The sequence below is a fragment of the Theobroma cacao genome, chromosome 5, assembly GCF_053813885.1.
Source record: "Theobroma cacao isolate CCN51 chromosome 5, ASM5381388v1, whole genome shotgun sequence".
Classification (NCBI taxonomy): Eukaryota; Viridiplantae; Streptophyta; class Magnoliopsida; order Malvales; family Malvaceae; genus Theobroma; species Theobroma cacao.
Genome location: NC_142643.1, coordinates 45,783,240 through 45,807,123, shown reverse-complemented (window position 1 = coordinate 45,807,123; position 23,884 = coordinate 45,783,240). Strand labels below are relative to the sequence as shown.

The 23,884-nt window shown below is 35.6% G+C and overlaps 4 protein-coding genes and 1 pseudogene across 5 annotated transcripts; 4 read left to right on the top strand and 1 right to left on the bottom strand.

The window, feature by feature from the left end:
* Positions 1-340: 340 nt before the first annotated feature.
* On the top strand, positions 341-1,400 carry LOC108662043 (NADPH-dependent aldehyde reductase-like protein, chloroplastic pseudogene; annotated as a pseudogene).
* A 394-nt stretch (positions 1,401-1,794) lies between these two features.
* Positions 1,795-5,600, top strand: LOC18600285 (TATA-box-binding protein). 2 transcript variants are annotated; one of them, XM_018121592.2, is made up of 9 exons: positions 1,797-2,392; positions 3,594-3,681; positions 3,796-3,867; positions 4,024-4,074; positions 4,224-4,268; positions 4,400-4,492; positions 4,916-5,017; positions 5,098-5,171; positions 5,287-5,600. In XM_018121592.2, coding segments are annotated over exons 1-9 (606 nt in total). In that variant the 5' UTR covers positions 1,797-2,312; the 3' UTR covers positions 5,288-5,600. The 2 variants fall into 2 exon arrangements, with proteins under 2 accessions (XP_088662233.1, XP_017977081.1); XM_088806107.1 differs by lacking the exon at positions 5,287-5,600 and having other exon boundaries at positions 1,795-2,392; positions 5,098-5,175.
* Positions 5,601-6,070: 470 nt separating this feature from the next.
* LOC18600284 (HNH endonuclease) lies at positions 6,071-10,292 on the top strand. Its single transcript, XM_007030640.3, has 7 exons — positions 6,071-6,605; positions 7,190-7,244; positions 7,664-7,738; positions 7,928-8,019; positions 8,649-8,730; positions 9,465-9,548; positions 9,869-10,292. The coding sequence occupies exons 1-7, from the start codon at positions 6,271-6,273 to the stop codon at positions 9,989-9,991; spliced, it is 846 nt and encodes a 281-aa protein (XP_007030702.3). The 5' UTR covers positions 6,071-6,270; the 3' UTR covers positions 9,992-10,292.
* Positions 10,293-13,239: 2,947 nt separating this feature from the next.
* Positions 13,240-14,772, top strand: LOC18600283 (uncharacterized). Its single transcript, XM_007030639.3, has 2 exons — positions 13,240-13,684; positions 13,897-14,772. Exons 1-2 carry the CDS (start codon positions 13,550-13,552, stop codon positions 14,668-14,670), a joined length of 909 nt encoding a protein of 302 aa, XP_007030701.1. The 5' UTR covers positions 13,240-13,549; the 3' UTR covers positions 14,671-14,772.
* Positions 14,773-18,748: 3,976 nt separating this feature from the next.
* LOC18600282 (glucan endo-1,3-beta-glucosidase 8-like) lies at positions 18,749-22,673 on the bottom strand. The gene is made up of 2 exons (XM_007030638.3): positions 21,589-22,673; positions 18,749-19,986 (listed from the first exon to the last, which is right to left on the bottom strand). The coding sequence occupies exons 1-2, from the start codon at positions 21,927-21,929 to the stop codon at positions 18,888-18,890; spliced, it is 1,440 nt and encodes a 479-aa protein (XP_007030700.3). The 5' UTR covers positions 21,930-22,673; the 3' UTR covers positions 18,749-18,887.
* Positions 22,674-23,884: the final 1,211 nt, after the last annotated feature.

The following is a 23,884-nucleotide window of genomic DNA, read 5'->3' as shown; positions in this document are numbered from 1 at the left end:
TCTTAACAGAGTTTCTATTCATGGATTTGCAAACGTTCAATATGCTTAGCTGCTTTGTTCATCGTTTCTTTATCCAGTCAGGTTTAGTAGGTTTTGCCGTTGGCATCCACTAATTGTAAACGACAATTGTGTACTTTCGACTCCATTATTTCTCATGGAATTCCAGTTGAGTTTTTTTTATATCATTTATTACAGTCTCATTTCTAATTCAAAAATCAGAAAAATATTTTTATTTATAAATTTTAAATTTATTTTATCTCTTATTTATACAAAATTCACGATTCAGACAGCGTACATGGAACTCAACGCAAGCCCTTGGTGATTTATGCTCAGTAATCCTTCAATTTCAGTCCTCTTCTTTGTCAGGACTATTTTTGCCACTTTGACGCACTTTGTGACTTCATCAAACAGATATTTTTTTCTGCTTCCAATGGTTCCTTGTCGCCACTCGACATGTCACATCTAGTTGCAGACCCACTCAAAAAGCTGACAACTGCTTTTCTTGTTCCATTTTGATCATGTTACACTCTTCTTAGTGGACCACCGGTACTGCACCATGGCTACCAGCACCAGTGGCAATCCCATCCCAAACTCATCTCTCCCTCTACATGACCGGGTAGCTATAGTCACCGGTGCCTCCCGCGGCATCGGCCGAGCCATAGCTCTCCATCTGGCCTCCCTTGGAGCCAAACTAGTCATCAATTACACGTCCAACAAGGTCCAAGCAGATCTTGTGACGGCAGAGATTAATTCTTCTTTTCTTGGTAACACCCCACTAGCCTTGACAGTCCAAGCCGATGTCTCCGATCCTAGCCAGGTCAAGTCCCTCTTCGACATAGCTGAACAGTTCTTTAACTCCCAGCCCTACATCTCGGTCAACTCAGCTGGTGTTAGCAACGATAAGGGTATCTCCGTAGCCGACACTCCAGTGGAAGAGTTCGATAGAATCCTGAGGTAACAATGCTATGCTAACAAGTCCAAGAACGTAAGATCGTGTAGGAGTTAAATAGATTATGAAGTTATACATCATATTTCATTTCACTGTAAACACAAGGGGGGCTTTCTTATGCTCCGAGGAAGACCGCAAACTGTGTGTCACCAGGGCCAATTGCAACAGATACGTACTTTGCAGGTAAGACAGAGGAAATGGTGCAGAGAGCAATCGATGAGTGCCCACATGGCCGGCTTGGCCAGAGCCAGGATGTTGCCCCCGTTGTTGGGTTCTTGGCCACTGATGCTAGCGAATGGGTTAATGGTCAGGTCATTCGTGTTAATGGTGGCTTTATCTGATACTTACATAAAATGTGCCATGTATGTTAATTTTAAAGCATATCAGAAAAGAAAAAATATGGGATAAGCAGTACAAGACCCTCTTACTTATTCCATATTAGATTCTGTAACATTCTTTTTCACTTTGAATTTACGATACGCTGGTTATTCGATCAATTGGAATACTTGACTTGATATCGAAATCGAGTTCAGATTAAATTTGATATCGTTTTATCACGAGCAAGGCTAAGATGGTAATTAAAGCCCACCAAGCCAAAAAAATCCAAGCCCACAAAACTAAAAGCAACCCATCAACAAAAGAGGGCAAAATCTTGAATCAGCCCTTTGGGAACAATTCCCATGGAAATATCCGAATCTACCCTTCCAGAAACTTGTAAGAAAAGAAAAATCACATGAAAACATTGCTTGTCTCAGCTCTTTCCCAACATAACCGGCAACAACCGGTAACTCGTGCGGGTTAACCGGCTAATGGAGTCAACGTCTATAAATATGGCGATCTAGGGTACAAAATGCCAACACGATTGAACCACCGCCTCTCTCTTTCTTTTATAAACCTAACTCTCAAAAACCTCATCATCAAAACGAGACCTCTCAAAATCCAAATCCTTTTCTGTCTTCCTCTCCTTCTCTTATATATACTCGAACGAACAAAAACCTATAAAGGACTCTTCTGTTCAAACACTTTCCCTCTATTTTCCCTCCCATTTTTGTTGATTTACCCCTTTAAATTCCCTAATTTTTGATTTTTTTCCTCTTTAAAAAGGTGTTGAATTTAATTAGATTTGGGTAAAATTGGATCTGTTTGTTTAATTTTGGGTATTCTCTTCATTCCCTCCAAAGTTTGTAGATTTACCCCTTTTGAAACTCTAATTTCTGTTAAACGTCTTGAATTTGATAGATTTGGGTTGAAATTGGATCTGGGTTTCTTGATTTCTGGAATTTAGAGAAGAACCCAGAAATTTTTTGGGGAAACTTTTGGTGGGTTTCTTTTTGGGTATTTCGGGTGAGGAACAAAAAGGAGAATGGCAGAACAAGGTGGCTTGGAAGGGAGCCAGCCAGTGGATCTTTCCAAGCACCCATCTGGCATTGTTCCCACTCTTCAGTAAGTCTTCTTTTTGCCTCTCTTGTCTTAAATTTTGACACGTGTAATTTTTTCTTTGTGTATAAACGTATATATGCTTAAGATTTGGTTGACTGGGTTAGTGGATGGGGCGGATCTCTTAGGTGTTATTGGACGTGGGTTTTAATTAAATCGTTGGAAAAAAAGTGTTTTTGGGATATGGGTCTGTGAGATTTTTTGAGTTGAATGGGATGTGATTTGGCTGAGCAGATTGTCTGCATAGGGCTGATCTTTGGGTTTTGGAGACAGGTAGTCAATTAAATCATTCTGAAAAGGGTGTTTTTATGGATATGTGAGTGACATGTAATTCATGCTTGACCTTTTGATGATGAGAGAAGTTTGTGGATAGGTGCTTCTAGTGTAGGGTTGTGCAAGGGTATTGGTATTGGAGATGGTTTTGATTGGATTGTGGTAAGAAGAAGGTGGAATTAGGGGATATCCGATGTGAGCTTGTGGTGTTTGTGTATGTTGAAAAGAGTGTAAAGAAATTGATTTTTCTTGTAAAGGATTTGTTTTTGTTTGTAAAGAAATTGATTTTTCTTGAGTGTGCTCTTATTGAAATTTCAAGGACATTTAAGCATGACTTTGTAATCTATTAACTGAAAGATTTGAGTAGATTTGGATTAATTCTGGTTCATGTTTTCTTTATTGTACATGATATAGTAGTTGAGTGTCTTAGATATGGATGGTGGGTAATTCAATAAGATGAGTAATAATATAAATAACAACAAATGTCATAACTTAAGCATGGCCCGCCAGCTTGTGAGCGAAAGAATATACCACTTGAACTCAACTGGTTTAACCACGTATTACACTTCAGTCTTGTTTTTAAGTGGAATTGGCTAGCCCAATAAATTGTAAGGGGCTTGACTTGTTTTAAGCCTGATTGCAAGACATTAACTGATCTTAATGGGAGGTTGAAAACTGTTGCATTTGGCAAAATTTCTTTACTAGAGCTAAGACTTGTCAGAAGTTTTGCATCGGAGCATATATCTTTTCTGTGCTTGTAAAGTTGTAATGATTCTTCAACTAAGTGTGAATCCATATTAAAACTTTTAAGAAAAGCAAAAGATGGAAGTTTCTTTTAACTTCTATTACAATTGTGCTCTTAATCCCTTATAGATTGGGTTTTGACTGCAGTTGATATCTGGAAATCTTAGTATTAGCCTTACTGTGTTTCTAGGAACATTGTATCGACTGTGAACTTAGACTGCAAGTTGGATCTTAAGCAAATTGCTCTGCAAGCACGAAATGCAGAATACAATCCTAAGGTATACAGGGGATGGTTAAATTTTAGTAATATTTGTTTTTTTTGTTTGTGCAGCTTCTGATGCTGCTGTTGTTATGTGGCTGCTAACCCATTTATTTATAAAATGACCGTACAGCGTTTTGCTGCTGTCATTATGAGAATCAGGGAGCCTAAAACTACAGCTTTGATTTTTGCTTCTGGAAAGATGGTAATTTCTTTCTTATTGGAAATTACACATATGTATTTATTCGGTTGTTGTAAATTATTTAGTAAATAATTAGTGCTTGCACCAATTGTTTGAGCCTAAGCATGTTGTTATTGTTCAATTATTGATATACTAAAACAGTTTGCCTTGCTTCTTCAGGTCTGTACTGGTGCCAAAAGCGAACAGCAGTCTAAATTGGCCGCAAGGAAGGTATATATTTTTCTTTGAGATGCTTGTCATTTAATTCTGTTTGTGAACCATGTTAGAGGTCATTTAGATTGGTGATATTTATTCTTATCATTAGCATAGGTGGATGCAATCATGAAGTTGGCCAACTAACATTATTTTTGTGCTTTCAGTATGCCAGAATCATCCAAAAGCTTGGTTTTCCTGCTAAGTTTAAGGTACTTACACTATTTCTTCCCTTTTGTCTCATGCAAAACATGTTAATAAAATCACATGTATGGGCTCATATTCCTCCTTCAATGGTATTTTTCCATCCTTGTTTTTTTACCATCTTTGTTGTGATCGACAGGACTTCAAAATTCAGAACATTGTTGGGTCCTGTGATGTCAAATTCCCTATCCGACTTGAAGGTCTTGCATACTCCCATGGTGCCTTTTCAAGTGTAAGTGGTGGTCATTGTTCATTGAGTAGTTTCCTTTTATATAAGAACACTGTATATGCATGTTTCTAGGTGGGCATTTGGGATCCTCAGGTTTGAGTGCCTGACTGCCTGTGCCCTTTTCTATGTGTGCATGCAGTATGCACGTACTAAGTCTTTTTCTGTGAGCCTTTTGAATTTGACTTACTGGCCCTTATAGCTGTTAAGCCCAGGGGATGATGGTTAAAATTTTCAGTAAATTTACTTTAAAACATAAATTGCAACAAAGTTAAACAGCATTGATAACATGAAGATAAGTTTGGGCTTGTAATTCTTAGATTTCGTTCTTTTGGGTACAAGTGTAGATAATAGAGACATGTTTGTTGATGTCAAGACTTGTTTGTTTTGATCAAGGATTGGAACTTATTTTAATGTGTTTTAACGCAGTATGAGCCAGAACTATTTCCAGGCCTGATCTATCGAATGAAACAACCGAAGATTGTGCTTCTTATTTTTGTGTCAGGGAAGATTGTGATCACTGGTGCTAAGGTGATTATTAAGCCTTTGTTCATCTCTTATGCATGCTCACTCTGGTGGAATTACTAATTCTCTTTATTTGACTGTCACAGGTGAGAGATGAGACATACACAGCCTTTGAGAATATATATCCTGTCCTTACGGAGTTCAGGAAGAACCAGCAATGGTAGGAAGCTACACCTATCTTTCTCTCTGAAGTGATTGACTAGTGTTACCTCTTTCATTTATTGCATAAGAATGTTTTGAAAATGGCCTCTGACTGATCCTTAATTCGCTGACAGATATACATACGAATGGGACCTTGACTCTGTTGTGGATAGTGGGTTTTTCTCTGCCATGGTGGTGGGAGTTGGATTTGAAGTGTGAATATATGAAGAATGGGGGATTGGCACATGGCTTTTTGGCTGTGGTTGTCATATGGGGTTGTCTGTTTTCCTTAAAAGAACTTTTAGTCTTGATCTATTACCCTTCCAGCACTTACAGGGATGCAAATCATCGTGTAATTAGTAATCTGGGAGGGAAGGAGCAGACTGAAAGGAACATCAGGGTTACCTGTTGTAGACATTTTATTTAAATAATAGAGACTTCATTCCAATTTTGACCCTGGACACTCTTTATTCTAGGTTGGCATGTTTGCTGAAAACTATACCATATTATTAATTTGTACCTCCTGTGTTAGAAAATGCTGAAACCTTGTAAATTAGATTTTAGAGAAAGAAGAAAAACTTGGAAATATATGTAATGTTACTTGATTGACACTTTTCATTTTTGCCTTTTATTCTTTCATTTGGATGTACGTGCAAACATTGGATAAGGTAAAATAACTCAAGACTTGATTGAAGAGAAGAGTGACTTAATAAGATTTTTAGTTTCCCTTTTACTTGGGAATTCTACATCTAATGTTCCATGGACCTTCCCACTATCTTCCAATTTATACTAGTCTAAAAGACTAAAAAGCTATGGTCCTTCTTGCTCTTGTGAAAATTTGAAGGAAAACAGAGAAAGGTGGGTATATTTGTCATTTAGTTGAATGTGAAGAAGATATTCCCTGTGCAGCGGGAGCACATGCCAAAATATTTTGTGGCAACGGTTTTTTCTTTGAAACTCAAGCCTTTCCTTTCTCTTTCGGTTCTTTCTTCCAAGAAATAGAAACGGTTCCTTGCTCTCTTTTCTCTCTGTGTTTGGTACTAAAGCATCCTGGAACAACAACATTAACTACCATAAACAAGCTTCTGAGAACTAGAGCAAAATCTTGGTTGTAGTTAATGGCTCAATTCACCCCGCAAGGACGTTTGAAGCTGCTCTTTCATGGTGATGGGGTTGAACCAAAAGACCCTTTTCATTATAAGCTTGTTAGCAATGTTTTTGGTGGTTCTGGTGGGTTAAAATCACTTCAGGCTCAGCGTAGGCTCAGGTTTCTTGGTTCTACAGCCACAAGACAATACTTCTCTTCTTCTTTGAAGAAAGGCAGCAAATTTAATGCAAAGGTTCGTCCGAACGTGAGTGATGAAGGATTTTATGATGAAGAGGATTATGATAGTGACTTTGAGACTGGCAATTTGGCTTGTTTTAGAGGTCTTGTTTTGGATATCTCTTACAGGTAAAAACACTTCTTAACTACTCATCTTTTCTTGTTTGATTTGATGCTTTGTTTTGTTATTTCAGCTGGGTATTTGTTAGAAACATGGGTTCTTGCCTTCTCGGAGTTATGGATTTAGCTTTTTGCACTTATTCTTCTCATCTTTTGTTTCTGTAACTGATTTGAAAGGGAATGCAGTAAACTAATGAATATTGAATAATATGTAACAAAGGCCATTGCTCAATAAATTAATTATAGTCCTGAAGCTAAACAAAACTATTTGTCTAAAAGAGATGCTTCTCTGTTGCTTAATGTATTAGCTTTCTGCCATTCCATTCTTACATACTCCAATTTTCTCTAATCAGTATTATAGGTTATCAATTATCACTGTTTAGAAATATCTGAAAGGGGTCTGGTGGCTGATTATCAGGAAGTAACTCAATTAATTCTCTCAAGGTGTTCATATGGCTAATTATTTGACAGCATTTTCCCTGGTGTTCAACCCGCAACATGATATGCCTTTTCTTGCTACTTCTCTAATAATTTAGGCTTACTTTCTTAGTTTTGTTTTGATTTTAATCTGCTCATTTGTTACCCCCTGCCAGGCCAGTCAATGTTGTCTGCTGGAAGCGTGCTATATGTTTGGAGTTCATGGAGAAGGTTGGACTACTGTGGCTCACCTTTTCATTTTAGATGTTTGGCTGGAAGTCATGTGAGGCTTTTTAGTTTTCAGCTATTGCAGTTGTTTACTTCTTTAAAATTGTTATCCAACATGACGAAAGCTAGTGAAGGGTGATTTCCTTATAATTTGGAGTACCTGTTGTTTTCCCTTTCATTATATGATAAGATAAAATGTCTGAAAAGCATGGTGGTAGGTTAGTGTCAGATTTCCCCTACAAAAAATAACAAGAATCTCAGTGTTTACTGTAGATAGCTCATCTGTAGTACATGAAGTAATTTTTACGTTTTGATTGGTTACTTGTTTAAACACTTATAACGCATTACCTCTTCATCTACTTCTTTGCCTTTTCATATAGAATTCTTCTTTTCAGCATTTAAGTTACCTTGCTTTTATCCAGGCCGATGTTCTAGAGTATTATGATCAGACCGTGAACTCTCCAAGTGGATCTTTCTATATACCAGCTGTGTTAAGGGTATGAAGTTGAGGACCATTTATCATTTATTGTGATCTGTGGCATCCTTCTTGCAATTTTCTATCGCCATTACTTTCTCGTTGCTTCACTACTTCTCTGCTTAAGGCTCTTTACCTTCTCTTCTTAAGGTTCCTTATCTTCATACATGACTTAGTCTACTTGAATTGACTTAATTCTTTACTCTTCCAGGTTCCCCATCTACTGCAAGTTGTTAAGAGAAGAAGAATCAGAACCAATCTTAGCCGCAAAAATGTTCTATTTAGGGACAACTTCACTTGTCAGTAAGTTGTTTACAATTACACTTGTCACAAGTGCTCATAAAAACTACCCTTATCAAGTTAACCTTATCACATCAACAAATAGGATATAATCCTGTTTTAGGTCACAAAGTTTGTCCCTCTAAATCTTTGAGTATGAGAAACAAACCACTAGCTTTTGTAGACATCAACTGGTAAATAACATTAGTGATATCTTGAGGGTATATGTTCAAAAATTTGTGCTAATTATGTTGCTATGTTATGATGTGGAGGTTGCTCAATATGCATGTGTAACTTCAGAACTGAGAGAAAACATTGGACCTATTGTTACTAAATTTTTGGGTTCAATTTATTGACTTGTACCTCTCATATTTGCTTGACCTCTCAGACACTTTTTCAGTCAATTCTTTCTAACTCTTTAATTGAAACTTTTCTTGTTCTACAAAATTTTCACACTTTTCTAAATCAAAATAAGTAAATCTCCTGTTTCTGTGTTCTCGTTTTCCCATACATTATATATAATTGTAATTATAATTTCTAAATCAACCCTCTGTACTTCTTGTTCCTTCCTGTATCAAAGAAAGATCTCTTATCAATTCAGTTCAGTGGCAATTGTTTGTTTCCTTACAACGAAGCTTTTCCTTTGTCAACAGGTATTGTTCTGCTCATGAGAACTTGACCATAGACCATGTTCTGCCAGTTGCAAGAGGAGGGGAATGGAAATGGGAAAATCTGGTAAGATGACCAATTAAACAGATAGGTCATTCAATATTTGTGGATTACCCCATTTATTCTTGTTTGAGCTTACAATTGGTGCTTAAGAGTTAAATACATTGCTGTCATGTATTTTCCTTTCATCTGACTGAAAATCAAGACTAAGAAGAAGTAAACACAAAGGAAGAATGTGATACAAGAGTACAACAAAGAGGAAGAAAGTTTCTTTTTCTCCAGTAAAACACACAACGTTTTTGTTGCTTAGTCTTTCTCACAAAAATATTCATGCTATGAAAATAATCCTACATCTTCGTGGCTCAAAGTTGTTTGCTTCTTTCCTACTAATTATTTATTAAACATATAAGCAGGACAAGTTTTGAGAAAAGATGGGGAACATTGTACGGGGAATCTGTGGAAGATGACTAGAGGTGTTAAAATGCAGAAACATTTTTGGTCTTCGAAGATTTATAATCTTTTATGAAGCTATTGGTTCTTCCTTTTATTAGTTTGGATGAAATGACAGAAAATTTTGATGAAGAGCTACATTTGATTGCCATTACTTTAAACATTTCAATAAAAACACTTTTGTCAAACCAACCCATAGTCTTAATTATGAATGAGGGATTTGTTTTCTACTTTGTTTTATGTTCTGGAACCATAGGAAACCTGATTGAAAGAGAGTTTAAGATGTCCCAGTTCTAACCACCATGAATGTACAAATCTTTATAGTTTTATCTTTTGTGTGTCTGGTACAGGTCGCTGCTTGTGCCAAGTGCAATTCAAAGAAGGGTCAAAAAACTCTGGAGGAAGCAAATATGAAGCTGATTAAGGTCCCCAAGGTATTTCACCTACTCTCATGAAACTGCACAAGCTTCATTTGTGTAAAATCGTGTACTGGAAACTGGGTTTTCCAGCTATAGATAGCCTTTGGCAAACAAAAAAAGAGATGGAGAGAGAGAGAGAGAGAGAGAGAGAGAAGAGCATAGTCCACAGATGGCATCACCTTTGTCTCTTTTCTAGATGTGAATGAACAAAAGGATGACATTGAGATAATCATGAAAAATCTCAAGTTTTTCTGCATTAACTTTTGATAGATGGCTATTAACATGACAACGATTTCGTCTTTGAGAACTACGATCTTGTCCCCTTGATTGTCCAGGTCCCAAAGGATTATGACATACTTGCCATACCCCTAACAAGTGCAGCAATAAGGATGTTGAGGAAGAGAAATGGGACACCTGAAGAATGGCGTCAATATCTCTCCCCTTCCACAGAGCCTTGACATCCATCCATACTGCTAGTGCCTTACACTTATATTTCGTACATATTAAATCATCGCTCACTTCTAAACTGTGACAAAAGTTGTCTTGTATTTCATGTAAAGCACCGAAACCCTCTTCTCTTATGATTCATGAATAGGATGTATTCATGTCTGGTAAATGCTTAACTTAGTATATTCATATACTTTTAGGATTTTATTTGGCAATGTTTTTAAGGCCAACCACTTTACCCCCTAGATCTAGTTACCAATAGCAGTGTATCAAGTTACTGATGATTAAATAATTGATGATCATTTTAACAAACCCCTCCATTCTCTTTCATTTTGTTTTTCCATGTGAATATACTTCTTTTTCGATAGCAGAACTAGTCATTGGTGAGAGTTACAAAGAACTCAAAATGATTTGGATGCATTGCTCATAATTCTGTTTATCACTTTTTAAAGTCATATCATGGCTCCTCTGGAAAGGGACAAAGGAAAGATAATTGCAAAATCTTAAGTCAAAGACTGATGGCCGAATCCATTGACTTGACAACATGGTGGTAACATGCACTCTGATATGCTGGAATGAGGCATATTTCCTGTGACCTTATTTGCATACAGCTCAAGCTCAACTATCTCTTGCTGGCTGCTCATCAAACAATACTCAGATATTTGAGTTAATTTTTAGTAAGAAATGGTCTATCCGACCCTACTAACGAAGTTAATATCTTATCAGTATTCAAAATTTACATTCAAAAGAAAGAGTTAAAGTTCAAACCCTCTCTATGTTCTCTTTCTATTAGTCCCTTTTCATGATTTTGCAACCATTAATGTGACATCAAGTTCAACTTGAGAGTACAGATATGAAACTTGAAAATTGCTGCAGAATCCCAAAACAGGTCATCATACAAAGATTAGGCAGACTCGCATGGAATCCCAAGGAGCATATGTTCTGCTCTTCTTTTTTTATGTTTCAAATTTTCATTATGGAGAAAGAGATGGGAAAGGGGAGAGGGGGGGACTGTTGTTGTCATGCTTGTGGACTTTTGAGCATCTGTCTGGACAGAATCATATCCTTTAGCCACATTTTTCCCCCTCCTTGCTTCATTATTGTTATTCAAACTTTCTCACCCTCACTCTCCTACAATTATTGTTTGCATTGTCCTATTTCTACATTGAAGGGTAGCAGTTGGGGATGACTCTGTCCCATTGCCAGACAGAATTGCAGCCCTGACTAGTCCAGCCAAATTATAGAGAATACTCAAAATTATTTCACTCAATTGATTCAAAAATTTTAACATAACTCTTTTGTACAAAACTGGAACTAAGATTTGCTAATTACTTGATTATGAGATTGAAGGGTAATACATTGAATTGGAAAAGAGGGAGAGTATGTAACTTTGTCTTTAGTATAACATAATTTGCAAGAAAAAAAGAGAAGGAAAGCTGATCAATGGGGGTTATTTCTATATGGCCAAAATAGGGCAAGGCGAAGAGGGAGATGGGTGATGAGGGAAATGATCAAATTTTCTAGTGTAATCACATGGCTGGTGATCAAGGTGGCCAGCATGTTGGTTGAACTGAATTACTGTTCATTGACAGTGTAGTGATTCACCAGTTGAGGGGGACATGCTTCAAGCTATCTGATAATGGCTGATGTGGTGATGTGGGGTCCATGGATGTATCATCTTGATTCATAATATATATACCTTTGACGTATATATACATTGTATGTTGTTTTCGATTCTTTTCTTTTTTTTAAGTATGTGTTCAATACATATATGATAAATATAAAAATAGAGGTTCGACTCACCAAATATATAAAAAAAATTTATAAAAAATTAAAGGAATCTTGTAAGATACATATCTGTATCTAATACTTTACCTATATACCACAGAGTAATTGTACTAGGAGTGAGGATTATAGAACAGCCAAGGAGGTAGCAGTGCCTTGCCAATAAGGATTAGACCATTATCAGAAACTACTATTCCTTTGCAATACATTCATCTGTATATAAACATAAAATTCTAACACATTGACCCACCAAGCATACATTTTTTGTGGATCCCATGTTTAATTTCTACAAACCTTCTTCCCTGATACAGACTTAACCTCCTGCCAAGGGGTTCACTTCTCTTCCCTGCCATTGAGTTTTTGGACCCCAAGAGTGAAGTGTCCTTTTCAGCTATATTAGCTAGTGGTTCCTGTTTTTTGTTTTCCCATTAATTAGATTTATTAAGGACAGAGTCATGAAAATCTGATTTACAAGGACAGCTTGTTAGCATGTGACGGCATTCATTAGCAGGGAACAGCCAAATTTAAAGACAGGGTCTTCAGAAATAATTCAGGCAACTTTCTTGGAAAGTATAGCAACATATTATTAACTGGAAGGTTGAAAATGTATAAGGAAATGCTGCTTGAAGAAAAACCCAAAATCAAACTTTGCCTTCAAAAAGATTACAAGGGTTGGAATCATATATTTTGAAACTCCAATGGCCATGGAATTACAGTAAGATACAGTTTGATCACTGCGAATATCAAAGATGAGACTCTTCTGAATAAGGCTGCAACCCCCAAAATATCCAGGGCCTAACGTTAGAAAGATTGACTGACAATAGATCATTTGATAAAATGAACATTCATAGTGTAACAAATGACTATGATCAGCAAAGTTATTGGTTCCCCACCTTTAACAAATTTCCATCCCTCCATGCAGCCTTCTGCAAGATCAACATCACCTGATAAAAGCTGGTTTAAGAAAGTTTTTTCTTTTCTATTTTTGCACCTTTTATTTTGGCCAAGGAAGAAGAAAGGAAGTTAAACTTTCATTTAAGAATCTAGCAGATTATTGTACTGTACAAGCTCACACTGTTAATGTTAGTACTTTGCCTTCCTGGTCTCATTAGCTCCCCCACCCCCTCCCCCTCTTTCATTATTCCTCTTTATCTTTTCTTTTTTTGTAGTTTTGAGAGAGATGCCAGTGGCCTTTCTTTTACCAGAGCAGGCCTCAGATTTCTGGCCCCACTGATCAAAACCTTCTCCACAGCTGCACTCAAAAGTCTCTCTCCACTCTCCCTCCCTAACCTTATGTACCCAAATTCAAAACCAATACTAAAATTTTAAAATAAATAAAAAAAGAAAAACCCAAATTCAAAAATTGTCACCTGTCCTAGTATATTAATTTACAAAAACCAAGAAAAAAGATAAAAAAAAAAAGAAAAACAGTTCTAATTCTTATCACCTTATATATATATATTTAAGCAGTAAGAAAGAGAGGGATATGGGGGCAATTCTTTTGTATTTTTTTTCCTTTTTTCCTTGTGATTGAATAAGCTTTGATTGTGTTCTTTAGCTTTATCTGCCGACAGAAAACCAGGCCATAAAGGGGGCCAAAATTGAAGACAGCTTAGCAAAGCCCCCTTACTACTCTCTATAGTCCTATTCCTATACACCAACATTTTCTTCCTCTCTTCAAGAGTTTTCGTTTCAAGTTTCTATCTTTCACTTTCTCTCTTGGAGGGTAACAAGAAAGTACAATTTTTTCTTTTTCTTTCCCTTTTGTTTTGGTTTTTGTTGCTATGGATTTTTGCCAAAATGTGTCAGTCTCCGGTGAGTACCACCAAGAGCAAGTCCTTTCTTCTCCTTGCTCCAAACTTGGTGCTACCTTAGCCACCACTGGCACCCTTGATGACCTTTTCCCTGCTCAGAATACGGTCAGTTTGCTCTTCCTTTCTCCCTTTCTCTTATTGCATGGCTACCCACAGTCCTGGATTCTCTTCCTTTTTTTTTTTCCTCTTATTTCTTGCTTGTGTACAGCATTTGTATAACTAAATGGGAACAGAAGAGAAGGTTTTGTTAAAGTTTTTGTCTTTCTTTTAGTTTTGATGAGTTTAAAGTGTTGCTTTTGTGGCTAAACAAATTGCAGGAAGTGGATAAAAGCTTGGAATGGTTGTCTATATTTGTAGAGGACTGTTTATCCAGCACAGGGAACTGCATCCCAGTAGCAGCAACTACAAATGTTCAGAACAAAAGTACAACAACTGCAACAAAGCCTGCACAATCCTTGCAGCAGAAGCCCCAACAAATTATTCCACCTTCCTTGCAGAAATTTGTAGTTCCAGGCAAGGCTAGAAGCAAAAGAAAGAGGGTGGCTGCCACAACGTTATCCAAAACCAAAATGAACCCATTTACCAGCTGGTCATATCAACTAAACTCACACAACCAAAACCTCCACTTGGCTAGCTCAGACCCCCCTTTGCTTCAACAAGCATATTGGTTAGCTGACAGTGAACTCATTGTGCCCAAAAAGGAAGATGACAGCAACAATAGTAGCAGCAACATGAGGGGAAATAGTGAGACAGAAGAATCAAAGAAAGAGGAAATGGAAGGGGAGAAGACGGTGGTGGTGTGCAAAGAGAGTTTGGGAAGCCTAGAGGGGAATAGTGGTCAGCAGCAGCAGCAGCAGCCAAGGAGGTGCACCCATTGCTTAGCACAAAGGACCCCACAGTGGAGAGCTGGACCATTGGGTCCAAAGACTCTATGCAATGCATGTGGGGTGAGGTACAAATCAGGGAGGTTGCTGCCAGAGTATAGGCCAGCAAAAAGCCCTACTTTTGTGAGCTATTTGCACTCCAATTCTCACAAGAAAGTGATGGAGATGAGGATGGCTTTGCTGTCTTCAATTCCTAGTGAGCAGTGATGACTTTTTTTCCTTTTTTCTCTTCTCTTTCCCTTCCTTTTTGAAACCCCCATTCCCTAATGTAAATCAAAGTTTAGATAGGAAAAAAAAATTTGAAGAAAATTCTTCACTAGTATTGTAGTAATTCCCTTATTTCTTGAGGCATTTTAGTGGCATAATTATATACCTAATATTATAGGTTATGGGCTTTCCCCTCTGCAATTTTATGACATATCCTTTTCTCTATGCTTCAGTTTTGTCTTCTCTTTTTGCCATAAGACACTGGCCTTCTTTGTACTTAAATTGAACCAAACTAGAATCCTAAGACAACTAGGCAATGTCTCCTGTTTCTAACCTTGTTTGCTATTGGAAATCTGTCAAATCCTAATGGAACAATCCTGCCCCTTAGGTCATTGCAACTATTTCATGTTGGTTAGGACATGAAAATCCCATGACCAACTTACATTTTAGTATCAAAAACAGAAACAAAAAATCAAAAACCCATTTCTTGGCTGCTTCCGATCTGCAAGGACATTTCCTCAAAGAATCTATGTACTAAGAATCCTATTACCAATATTAAAATATTTATTAGAATAAATCTAGTATTAGTACTGATGTTTTATACTTTTTCTAGAATTTGGATATTTCTTTTTTGGGGTCTTAGCCACGCCAGCTAACAGGGGGGATAAGATGATGGATTCCAGCATGCACGTGACCTTGTTTTCCATTATTATCCCTTTTACCAATGGATTCTATGAAAATGGGGGAAAACACTTTTCTCTTGAAAGAGATTCTTGTCCTTCTCTTTCCACTGTATTCTTTTTCCCTCTATTTGCCTTCTAAAATTTCCCTCCCATTTCTGGGAAAAGGAACACCCTTGTTTGTCTTGTGTTTCCATTAAGCAGAATTTGAGCAAAAACACATGAGATTTAAGATTCCCATCAAATAATAATAATAAAAAGAAATATGAAAAAGTCTTTTTTTATATATATATTTTTTATTTTCTTTTAACAATTTTGAACCCTAATGTGAGGGAAAATAATACATACTAATTTTAAAACTTAAAAATAATCACATCTTATCGTAAATAACTCTATCTATACATTTCTAATTTTAATTTTTTTTAATTAATACTCTATGGATAAGTTATTTTGAAATATTTTAAGTGTGAATCGATAAATTAATTTTTAAATTTAAAATATTTTGATAATTTTATCAAATAAATTAACAGTATAACTCTTTATAAGAATTGAACTTATTCACAAGATACTAATCGAGAAAAAAAAAACACATGATGTTACGAGAAAAAAATTAAAATTAAAACGGACATAAGTATAGTTTATCCTTTATATTCAATGTCATAAAGACCAAAAAAAGGAAAAAAAAAAGATTAATAAGGCATTAATTTGTTGCATACTTGCTACCTACCATGGTCAAGACTCCAAAGTCATGTCCTGCTCACCACCAAACCCTAACTAAAGCTTTTACCTTCTCAATAAACCCAGGCTTTTTTTATTGTTTTAATACTATTTTTTATTTATTTTATTTGTCAATTTTGTAAGAATATAACATTATGTTATGTAATCAAATGAAATTTATAGCATAGGAGACATTGGATTACAAGTATGCAAGAAGGCTATTCTTATCTTTTTTTTTTATTCTTATTAATTATACTTATGCTTTAATGTTTGCAATTCCTTAATCATAATCTTTAAAAACTTTTATATTTTCACTTGAAATATCCCAAAGAAATTAGAATGATTGAACCGACAAAAGTCTTTGGAATCTAAGTTGGTGGTTGTTATGTGTTATATATACCACTCAACACCTTTGTCAATGGGTCCCTTCACAACATTGCCCCCATATTTTGAAAACTTCAAAACCCACATTTTGTATTCCCTATATCACCCTTTGTCTTTCTCGATATTTTACGTAAACGTACATACATACATACATATATACATAAAATTGACGTAAATCGAAGCAAAATCAAAGAAATTAATGCGATCAAAGTTGGACCTTAACCTTGTATTGGGATTAAGATACCAACGGTTAGATTAAATTGACGTTTTTATATGCATGTTATTTGTATTTATATGTATATTTATATATATGTACATGTACATACATAATACGAATTATTTTACGTAGAAATTATATTTCATCACATTGAACACGAAAATATATATGATAATTGCCGACATACTAAGTGCATGGATGCATGGATATGACTAAGGGAAGGTTAATTGTCAATATCAGCAAAAGGGGAGAATTTTTTTCCATCACAAAAAACCAACCAGTTCAATATTTGTTCTTGTTCAATTCCTTTTACATATGAGAAATTTAATATCAATCTAGTATCTAAAAAATTAAAAAAAAAGAAGAAAAAAACCCTAAGACCTAGTAGTTGAAGGATCAAAGGCTAGTGCCTAAATTATGCATTGCCTCTAGCATTCAATAATTCATTATAATGTGCACCTTGCCATCTTATCCTTATGTTACATAATAAATGATTATTTATTATAATGTTAATTAGTGGTGATTATCTATATCAGCAGCGAACAAATAACAATAAACCTCGAAAAGATTAACAAAATAAATCAAAGGTTAGTAAAGTAAATTGGGGATTGGTGTTGTTAAATAAACTTTTTATTTAAAATAATATATTGAACCTAATGATTGTTGGTCTCATACCAAGCAGTAACCTAAACTTTAACTACCCACTAAATGAAATTTAAAATTTGAAATAAAGTAAACATAGTCAAAACATCATATCTATATGATAATTGATTTCCCATGAAGATGCAATGCATTGGCAAAAGAATAAGAAAGTTATTGTTGTGGCTTTGGTGCAAAAAAGATTTGATTTATGAGATTTCACATCCAATTGAGAGAAGCACAAGTGGGTTTGTTGTGTTGGTAGGGGGTTTTGAGGGTGCATGATTGAAGAGTCTCTCCATTGGGATTTATTGTTAATGTTTATTGTCCAACCCTAGTGACAATGAAGTATTGGGGTCCCATCCCCAAAGCAATCCAATCAAAAAGAGAAGGATCCATGGGTTTTGGTGTTGTGTGTGGAGTCATTTCCTCAATGTATTATTTTGTTTTGGCCATACCAAAAAAAGGTCAGAGAAAAAAAATAAATTGAAACAAACAAATTGCAAATTTTTCTACATTTTTTTTTCTTCCTTTTAAAGGATGATTTAGGCATAATTATGTGGGTATTAGAACAGAGGTTAGGAGATAGCATATTGACTAGGTGCCAATCTTTTTCTCCTAAAATCTAAGTAAGAACTTATGGCTTGGCTCAAAATGATTAAGGGTAAGATTTTGATTAAAAATCTTGGAAAGTTTGAATAGTAATGCTTTCCTCTTGGTGATTAAAAAGGGGTCAAAAGTTATATAATTCATGCTATCATTATGATTAATAGGTGTGCAAGGTGTCAAGTGGCCATCACCTAATAGTTGTTAATAAGTAAATTTGATGGAAGTGGACCATCCATAGCCATCAATTTGTCTAAGAAAGAAATGCGATTCTTTGCCTGGACAAACTCAAAGAACCCAACCCAATTGCCAATTTGGGATTGGGCTAGTAATTGGATTTTTCTTCAGGTTTGTAGTGTATGTAAACCTGTATGATTGGCTTGGCTGCTACCGTATAACTGTTGGTAAACTAGATGAACCCAACAGATTCATAATTTTCTTGGTTTCATCCTATGATTAGAATGGTATAATCCAGGACAAGCATAGTGATATTTATTCTCAATCCTTAAGCACCAAAGAACAGTAAGAAACATGAATGGCACTTATATGACATATGAAAGCATCATTCTCCCACTAGAATTATTAAGTCCGAAGACTTTCAGCATATTATCCTGCTAAAAAAATGGTTTCTAGACAGTAAATGATGCTTTCATTACTGAAAACTTGGAGGCCAGCAGAGTTTAGGTGACATAGAACTAGACATTGATCACTTGGTCAGCTGAAAAGGATTCTGAAGTCTGTCATAAGACATCCTAACACAGAAGAAATCCCAGCCAAGACTATCATACAACTGACAAGCATGAAATCAATCATTCTGACCAAGTAAGTGTTCTAGTTAGGGAGCAGTAAAATCAGAAATTTTTATTAAATCAATTGATAAAAAAAAATAACCCAAGAGTCTGTAACATACAAAAAGAAGCTAGGAAAAAGAAACTGCTAAAAGTAGTACAGCCCAGTTATCTACAGAATCAAATTTATAGTAATAGAGATGTTAACACTGTTAAAAATGCTATTCCCACCAGTGAGGGACCTACAGAAGAAGAAGAAGAAGCAATCTGAATGATAAAATTGCAAGTCCCTTGTGAAAGGTTCTGTGTAGTAACCGTGCCCAGACCTTGAAAATTACAGGCCATGTCATTCTGATTTTGCACCTGGTAGTACATATTAAATGCAAAGGAAGCATTTCCATTGGCATCAAGGTTGTTACAAGAAGATCCATACCCGAGTGCTGTGCAATCTGAGAAGGTGCAAGCATAGTTTATGTTGTCCGCAAGTTTGCTAAGGTCCTTTGCATTTGGATTGAACGTACACCATTTTTGAGGAAGATATTCAACATTTTGAGCACCGATAAGAAACCTGTTTTGATTCTGGCCAGAAAGATCTAGTGGAAATTTAGGCTGCCCATCATACCTATAGATTCCCCAATGACGCTCAAAATTTCCTGGAGCAATGCTCTTGGCATCCTCATCTATAAGGCCAAACAGGTAAACTTCTATATAGCCAGGCCTCAGGGGTGTGCCTGTGTTGGCTGCAAGTCTAGGCATAAGCCCGTTATAAAATCTCTGAGCATTAGCCACGTTGGCATTCTTGTCCCCATCTGTAGGCCAACCCACTTCCCCGACAATAATGGTCATGTCACCATGCCCTACTGCTTTCAGAGCTGAAACCAATGTGTCAAAGTTGGCATCGAAAACATTAGTATACTGAATCCCATTATCGGTAATAGGGGTTCCTCCATCAAAGAAAGCATAATTAAAGGGGAAGTCGTCGTTTCCATAGAGACTGAGGAAAGGGTAGATGTTTACGGTGAAAGGTGCACTGTTCTTGCTTAAAAAATCAACAATTTGTGTCATAATTCCACTGATATCAGACCGGAACCGGCCAGCAGATGGAACAGGGTTGCTCTCTGGTGAATTGTAGACATCAGCATTTAAGGGCACAGTAGCCTTAATGGAGTCTCCAACCCCAGCTTCATTAAGTGCATTTTGAATATTTTGAAGTGCAGGGAATGTGATGTTTACAAAGGAGCCATTATAGGTTGTGAGAAACGGCTCATTGCCAACAGCTACATACCTGTGCAAGAACAAAATAGATGGTCAGAGACTCTGCAGATTAATTGCCCGTAGCATCATTAACAAATCCACCCATCTAATACCATTAGAATTAGATACAAGTACATAAGAAATGTATAAATTGGATGTTGGATGAAAATTTGTTAATAAATTCATTCACAAGCACACAAAGCAGTTGCTTTGCAACATCACTTGAACAAATTCCTTACTTCACCATTAACAGAAAGTAACACCATTTGCATCTTTCAGTGATCAGCTTCCTATAAAGACACGCTTAGAATTTTGTTCCATTCGAAATAATTATCCCAACGAGAAAATGAGATGAGCAGTTTGTTCAATTAATTACTCTCTATCCCTAAAAATCCTTCTGGGAAACCTTCATGATTCCCTTTGATGAAGTTTGTAATATAAGAAATTACGGATCAGGCCAAAGGAGGTCTCTTAACTATCACAACAACAGAAATGCTGACAGAGCTATCAGTTGCAGGAACTCTAACTATGGCACCGCACCAAAATTGATTAAACAGGTCATAACGACCATGTCAGAAATGCTGAAAGCTCAAACCATGTATTCAAGAAATCTCTCACACTTTTTTGATAAATTCTATATCTCAATTCTGATATATTGCACATTGTGGGCAGATTCTAAAAAGGCCAAGATTCCTTCCATCCTTTGATGCTAAGAATAAAGCTGCCAAAGTAAAGCACCAATGGCAGGAATCTAAAGCCATCTGAGTCGAGTATCTGTACAAAGGCAAATAAAAGTTGATAAACATAAAGTTGAAATCCTGTGGTAAGATTCCTGGCAAACTTTTCCATGAAGTTTACATAATGTCCCATTGGTTCATTCTCACAGAACATAAAAATAAGAACTAGACTAAAATTAGATTTAACAGAAACACACCTAAGGGACAACAAGCCAATTGAGCTCATTAAATGCACATCTTTATGTCATAAATTAGTTTTACCAAAAAAACAAGTCCAAACTGCCATTCAAGAATTAGGTCAACTAATAAAAAATCCCTATTTGCTAACAAAAATTGACATTTAATTTTTCTAATGTGGGTTATAAGCAAAAGAAGCTGAGTTTCAAGAAAAAAAAAAGGGAACTCATAGAAAAGTTTAGTAAATCTATCTTCTCTTATTAGCATCCAGAATCATCATAACTTCCAATAATAACAAGAGCTCTCTATTAATTAGATGGTTTCTATAAACCATAAAGCCAATCAAGAGGAATACAGAACAAAGTTGTAATCCTATACAAAATGAATAATTTGAACAAGAGAAAAACCCTCTATAGACCCAATCATCAAATTCAAGCAAAATATATAGAGAACTTACTATATTGCAACAAAAATCTAATACAAACTAAACTAACACCAAACACTTCAAACATTCAATCCCAAAACTAGAATTGGAAATTTGGAACTAAATCAAGTTCCTTGATGCGAACTCTAAATACTTCCCGAATAAAGCAAAGAGTTTACCAAAATCCGCAATACAAAAAACAATATTATGTCAACAGCATATACAAATCTTTATATAAAAAAAAAACCATAAGACAAGCTAGCAGCAACAAAGAAAACCTCAAAAATGAACTTACTTAATGTTAACACCTCCGTTGAAGTTATATCTTGTGACGTTCCTCCTAACCCATTCTTTAGCACGATCATAGCTATTCATAGCAAGAAGCTGATCATTAGGAATAGCAACCATGACTTCAAGGTCACTTCCTGCAAGAGCACTCATAGTATTTGAATCTGCATCAAAAAGCTTCACTTTTTTTATCCCATTGTCTTTAATCATCTGAACCACCGTTTTGGGAGGCAGTTTATGTGTTGCCATAGTACCCCAATTCACACCAAGACCATTGACAAAACTACCAAAGAGATAAAGACAAAGGAATATTGGTAATAATATTCCTAGAAACCAAGAATTACCCATGTTTTTGTTACAAAAAATATGAAAGCTTTTGAAGGAAAAAAAAAAAAAAAGAAGGGGGATGAAGCTTAAGGCTAAAGGAGGTTGCTGGAAAGGAGAGGGAGTTAGCAAAATAAATGAAAGCCAGGGTTTTTCTTATGGGGTTTTAACCGTTATTTATTAATGTAACTTTGTTAAGAATAAAAGGAAAGGTGGTTTTTGCAGGATCAGGCGAAAATCAAGCAATTTTTGTGATCATGGGAGAGAGAGAAAAACAAAAAGAATCCAATAACTGAAACTGAAAGGCAAGAGGGAAAAAAAGGAATATAAATATCCTTCAAAAAGAAAAGAGAAAATTTATATCCCTTTTTGTATATTTCACTACAAGAAACCGCCACACCAAAAAAAAAAAAGTTCTTTTCCTTTTGCTGTTGAAGAACAAACGTGTTGAAGCAGAGAAAAAAGCAGAGCAAAAGAAAGACCCAGAAAGGCAGAAACACAAATGGTTTTTAGGAGGGCAATCAAAGGGAGAACATTGAAAGTTTATTCAAAATAAAGGATGGGTTTTGAAGGAAATATAGAGACAGAAAGGGAGTACTGAGGAAAGAGGAGTTGAAGAACAGAGAAGAAACAGGGGAGAAGAACAGAGAACAAAAGGAAAGCATTCAAATTTAGCACAGATAGAAAAAAAAAATGTGTGCCTGAGCTTAAAAGAGAAAATGTGAATTTTCAATTAAGGTGTAAACATGAAGCAAAAGTTGACAAATGGGAAAAGTTTGATAAAGAGAGAGAGAAAGAGAGAGAATATCTTATTAATAGTAGCCAATTTGATCAAACCATTAAAAGGACAAAATCAAATCACCACACAAACACACATATATATATATATATATTAAAGTTTGGCTTTTTTTTTCTTGGTGATGGAAATATAAAAATAAAATAAATAGAAGAATAAAAGTTCCTTTTGGGTTTTGGAAGAATAAAAGTTAACGGCTATAAATAAGAGCTTTGTGCTTTGAAAAAGTATTTGATGTTGCAATAGAACAGGGTTGATAATCTCTAGAACAGAGAGAAAGAGGAATAAAATAGTTATCAATAATAATTTGTGAAAAATCTTATTTATTTTATAAATTATTTTAAGAAATTGCAGATAAATTAAGGAGAGAGGTTCTGAAAAAGTTCCTTTCTTTCTGTCGATGTCATACTTTTTTTTGTTCTTTTCCCTCATGGTTTAGTGAGTAAGAATAAAGAAAGCTACTTCACAATTTCTAATATTCTAATAAAAAATTCAATTTTTTTCTCATTTATGCCAAAAGAAAACCCAAAAAAAATAAATTCTAAAAAAATAAGAATAAAAAAAGGGCAACAACGGTGTCGTTTCAGGTATCTGATTGCTTTGAATGTCGGTTGATTACGTGGGCCACAGACAACCCACGTTTCAGAAGCACAATGTCCGATGTGGGATCACGAAGCCCCCGTTTCGTCATCTCTCAACTGACTCATGTTTTTTTTTTTTACCAATTTTTTAAAATTTTTTAAAACATAAGTTTGTTGGAAAAAATAAATAAATATATTTTTATTGAGATTTTAATTTTATTTAAGGATGAAGTTAACTTTTTCGTTTTTTGTTTGGGGCAGGTGGTCGGTCACCGACAGGGTTACACGTAAGCGGGGCCCGAAGATAGGAGGGGAGGTGCCTTTTGTTTTGTCTCTTTTTCGTCTCCTCTCTTTTCAAACTACTTTTTGGATTAGCAGGTCAATATTTCTGTTTGGTTTTAGGGAGATTTGGAAAGTTAAGTTATGTCATGTTTAGTTCAGTTCGAGTTCAGTTGTAAGAACTAAAAATTGCAAAATGTTTGAATATTATCTATTTAATCATTCAATCCTTTTAAAATTTTCATTTTGACCTCTTGATTTGGAGAAATGATCATCGTTCGGCGGTTAAAAAGATAATGAACATTGCATATGATATTCAACGT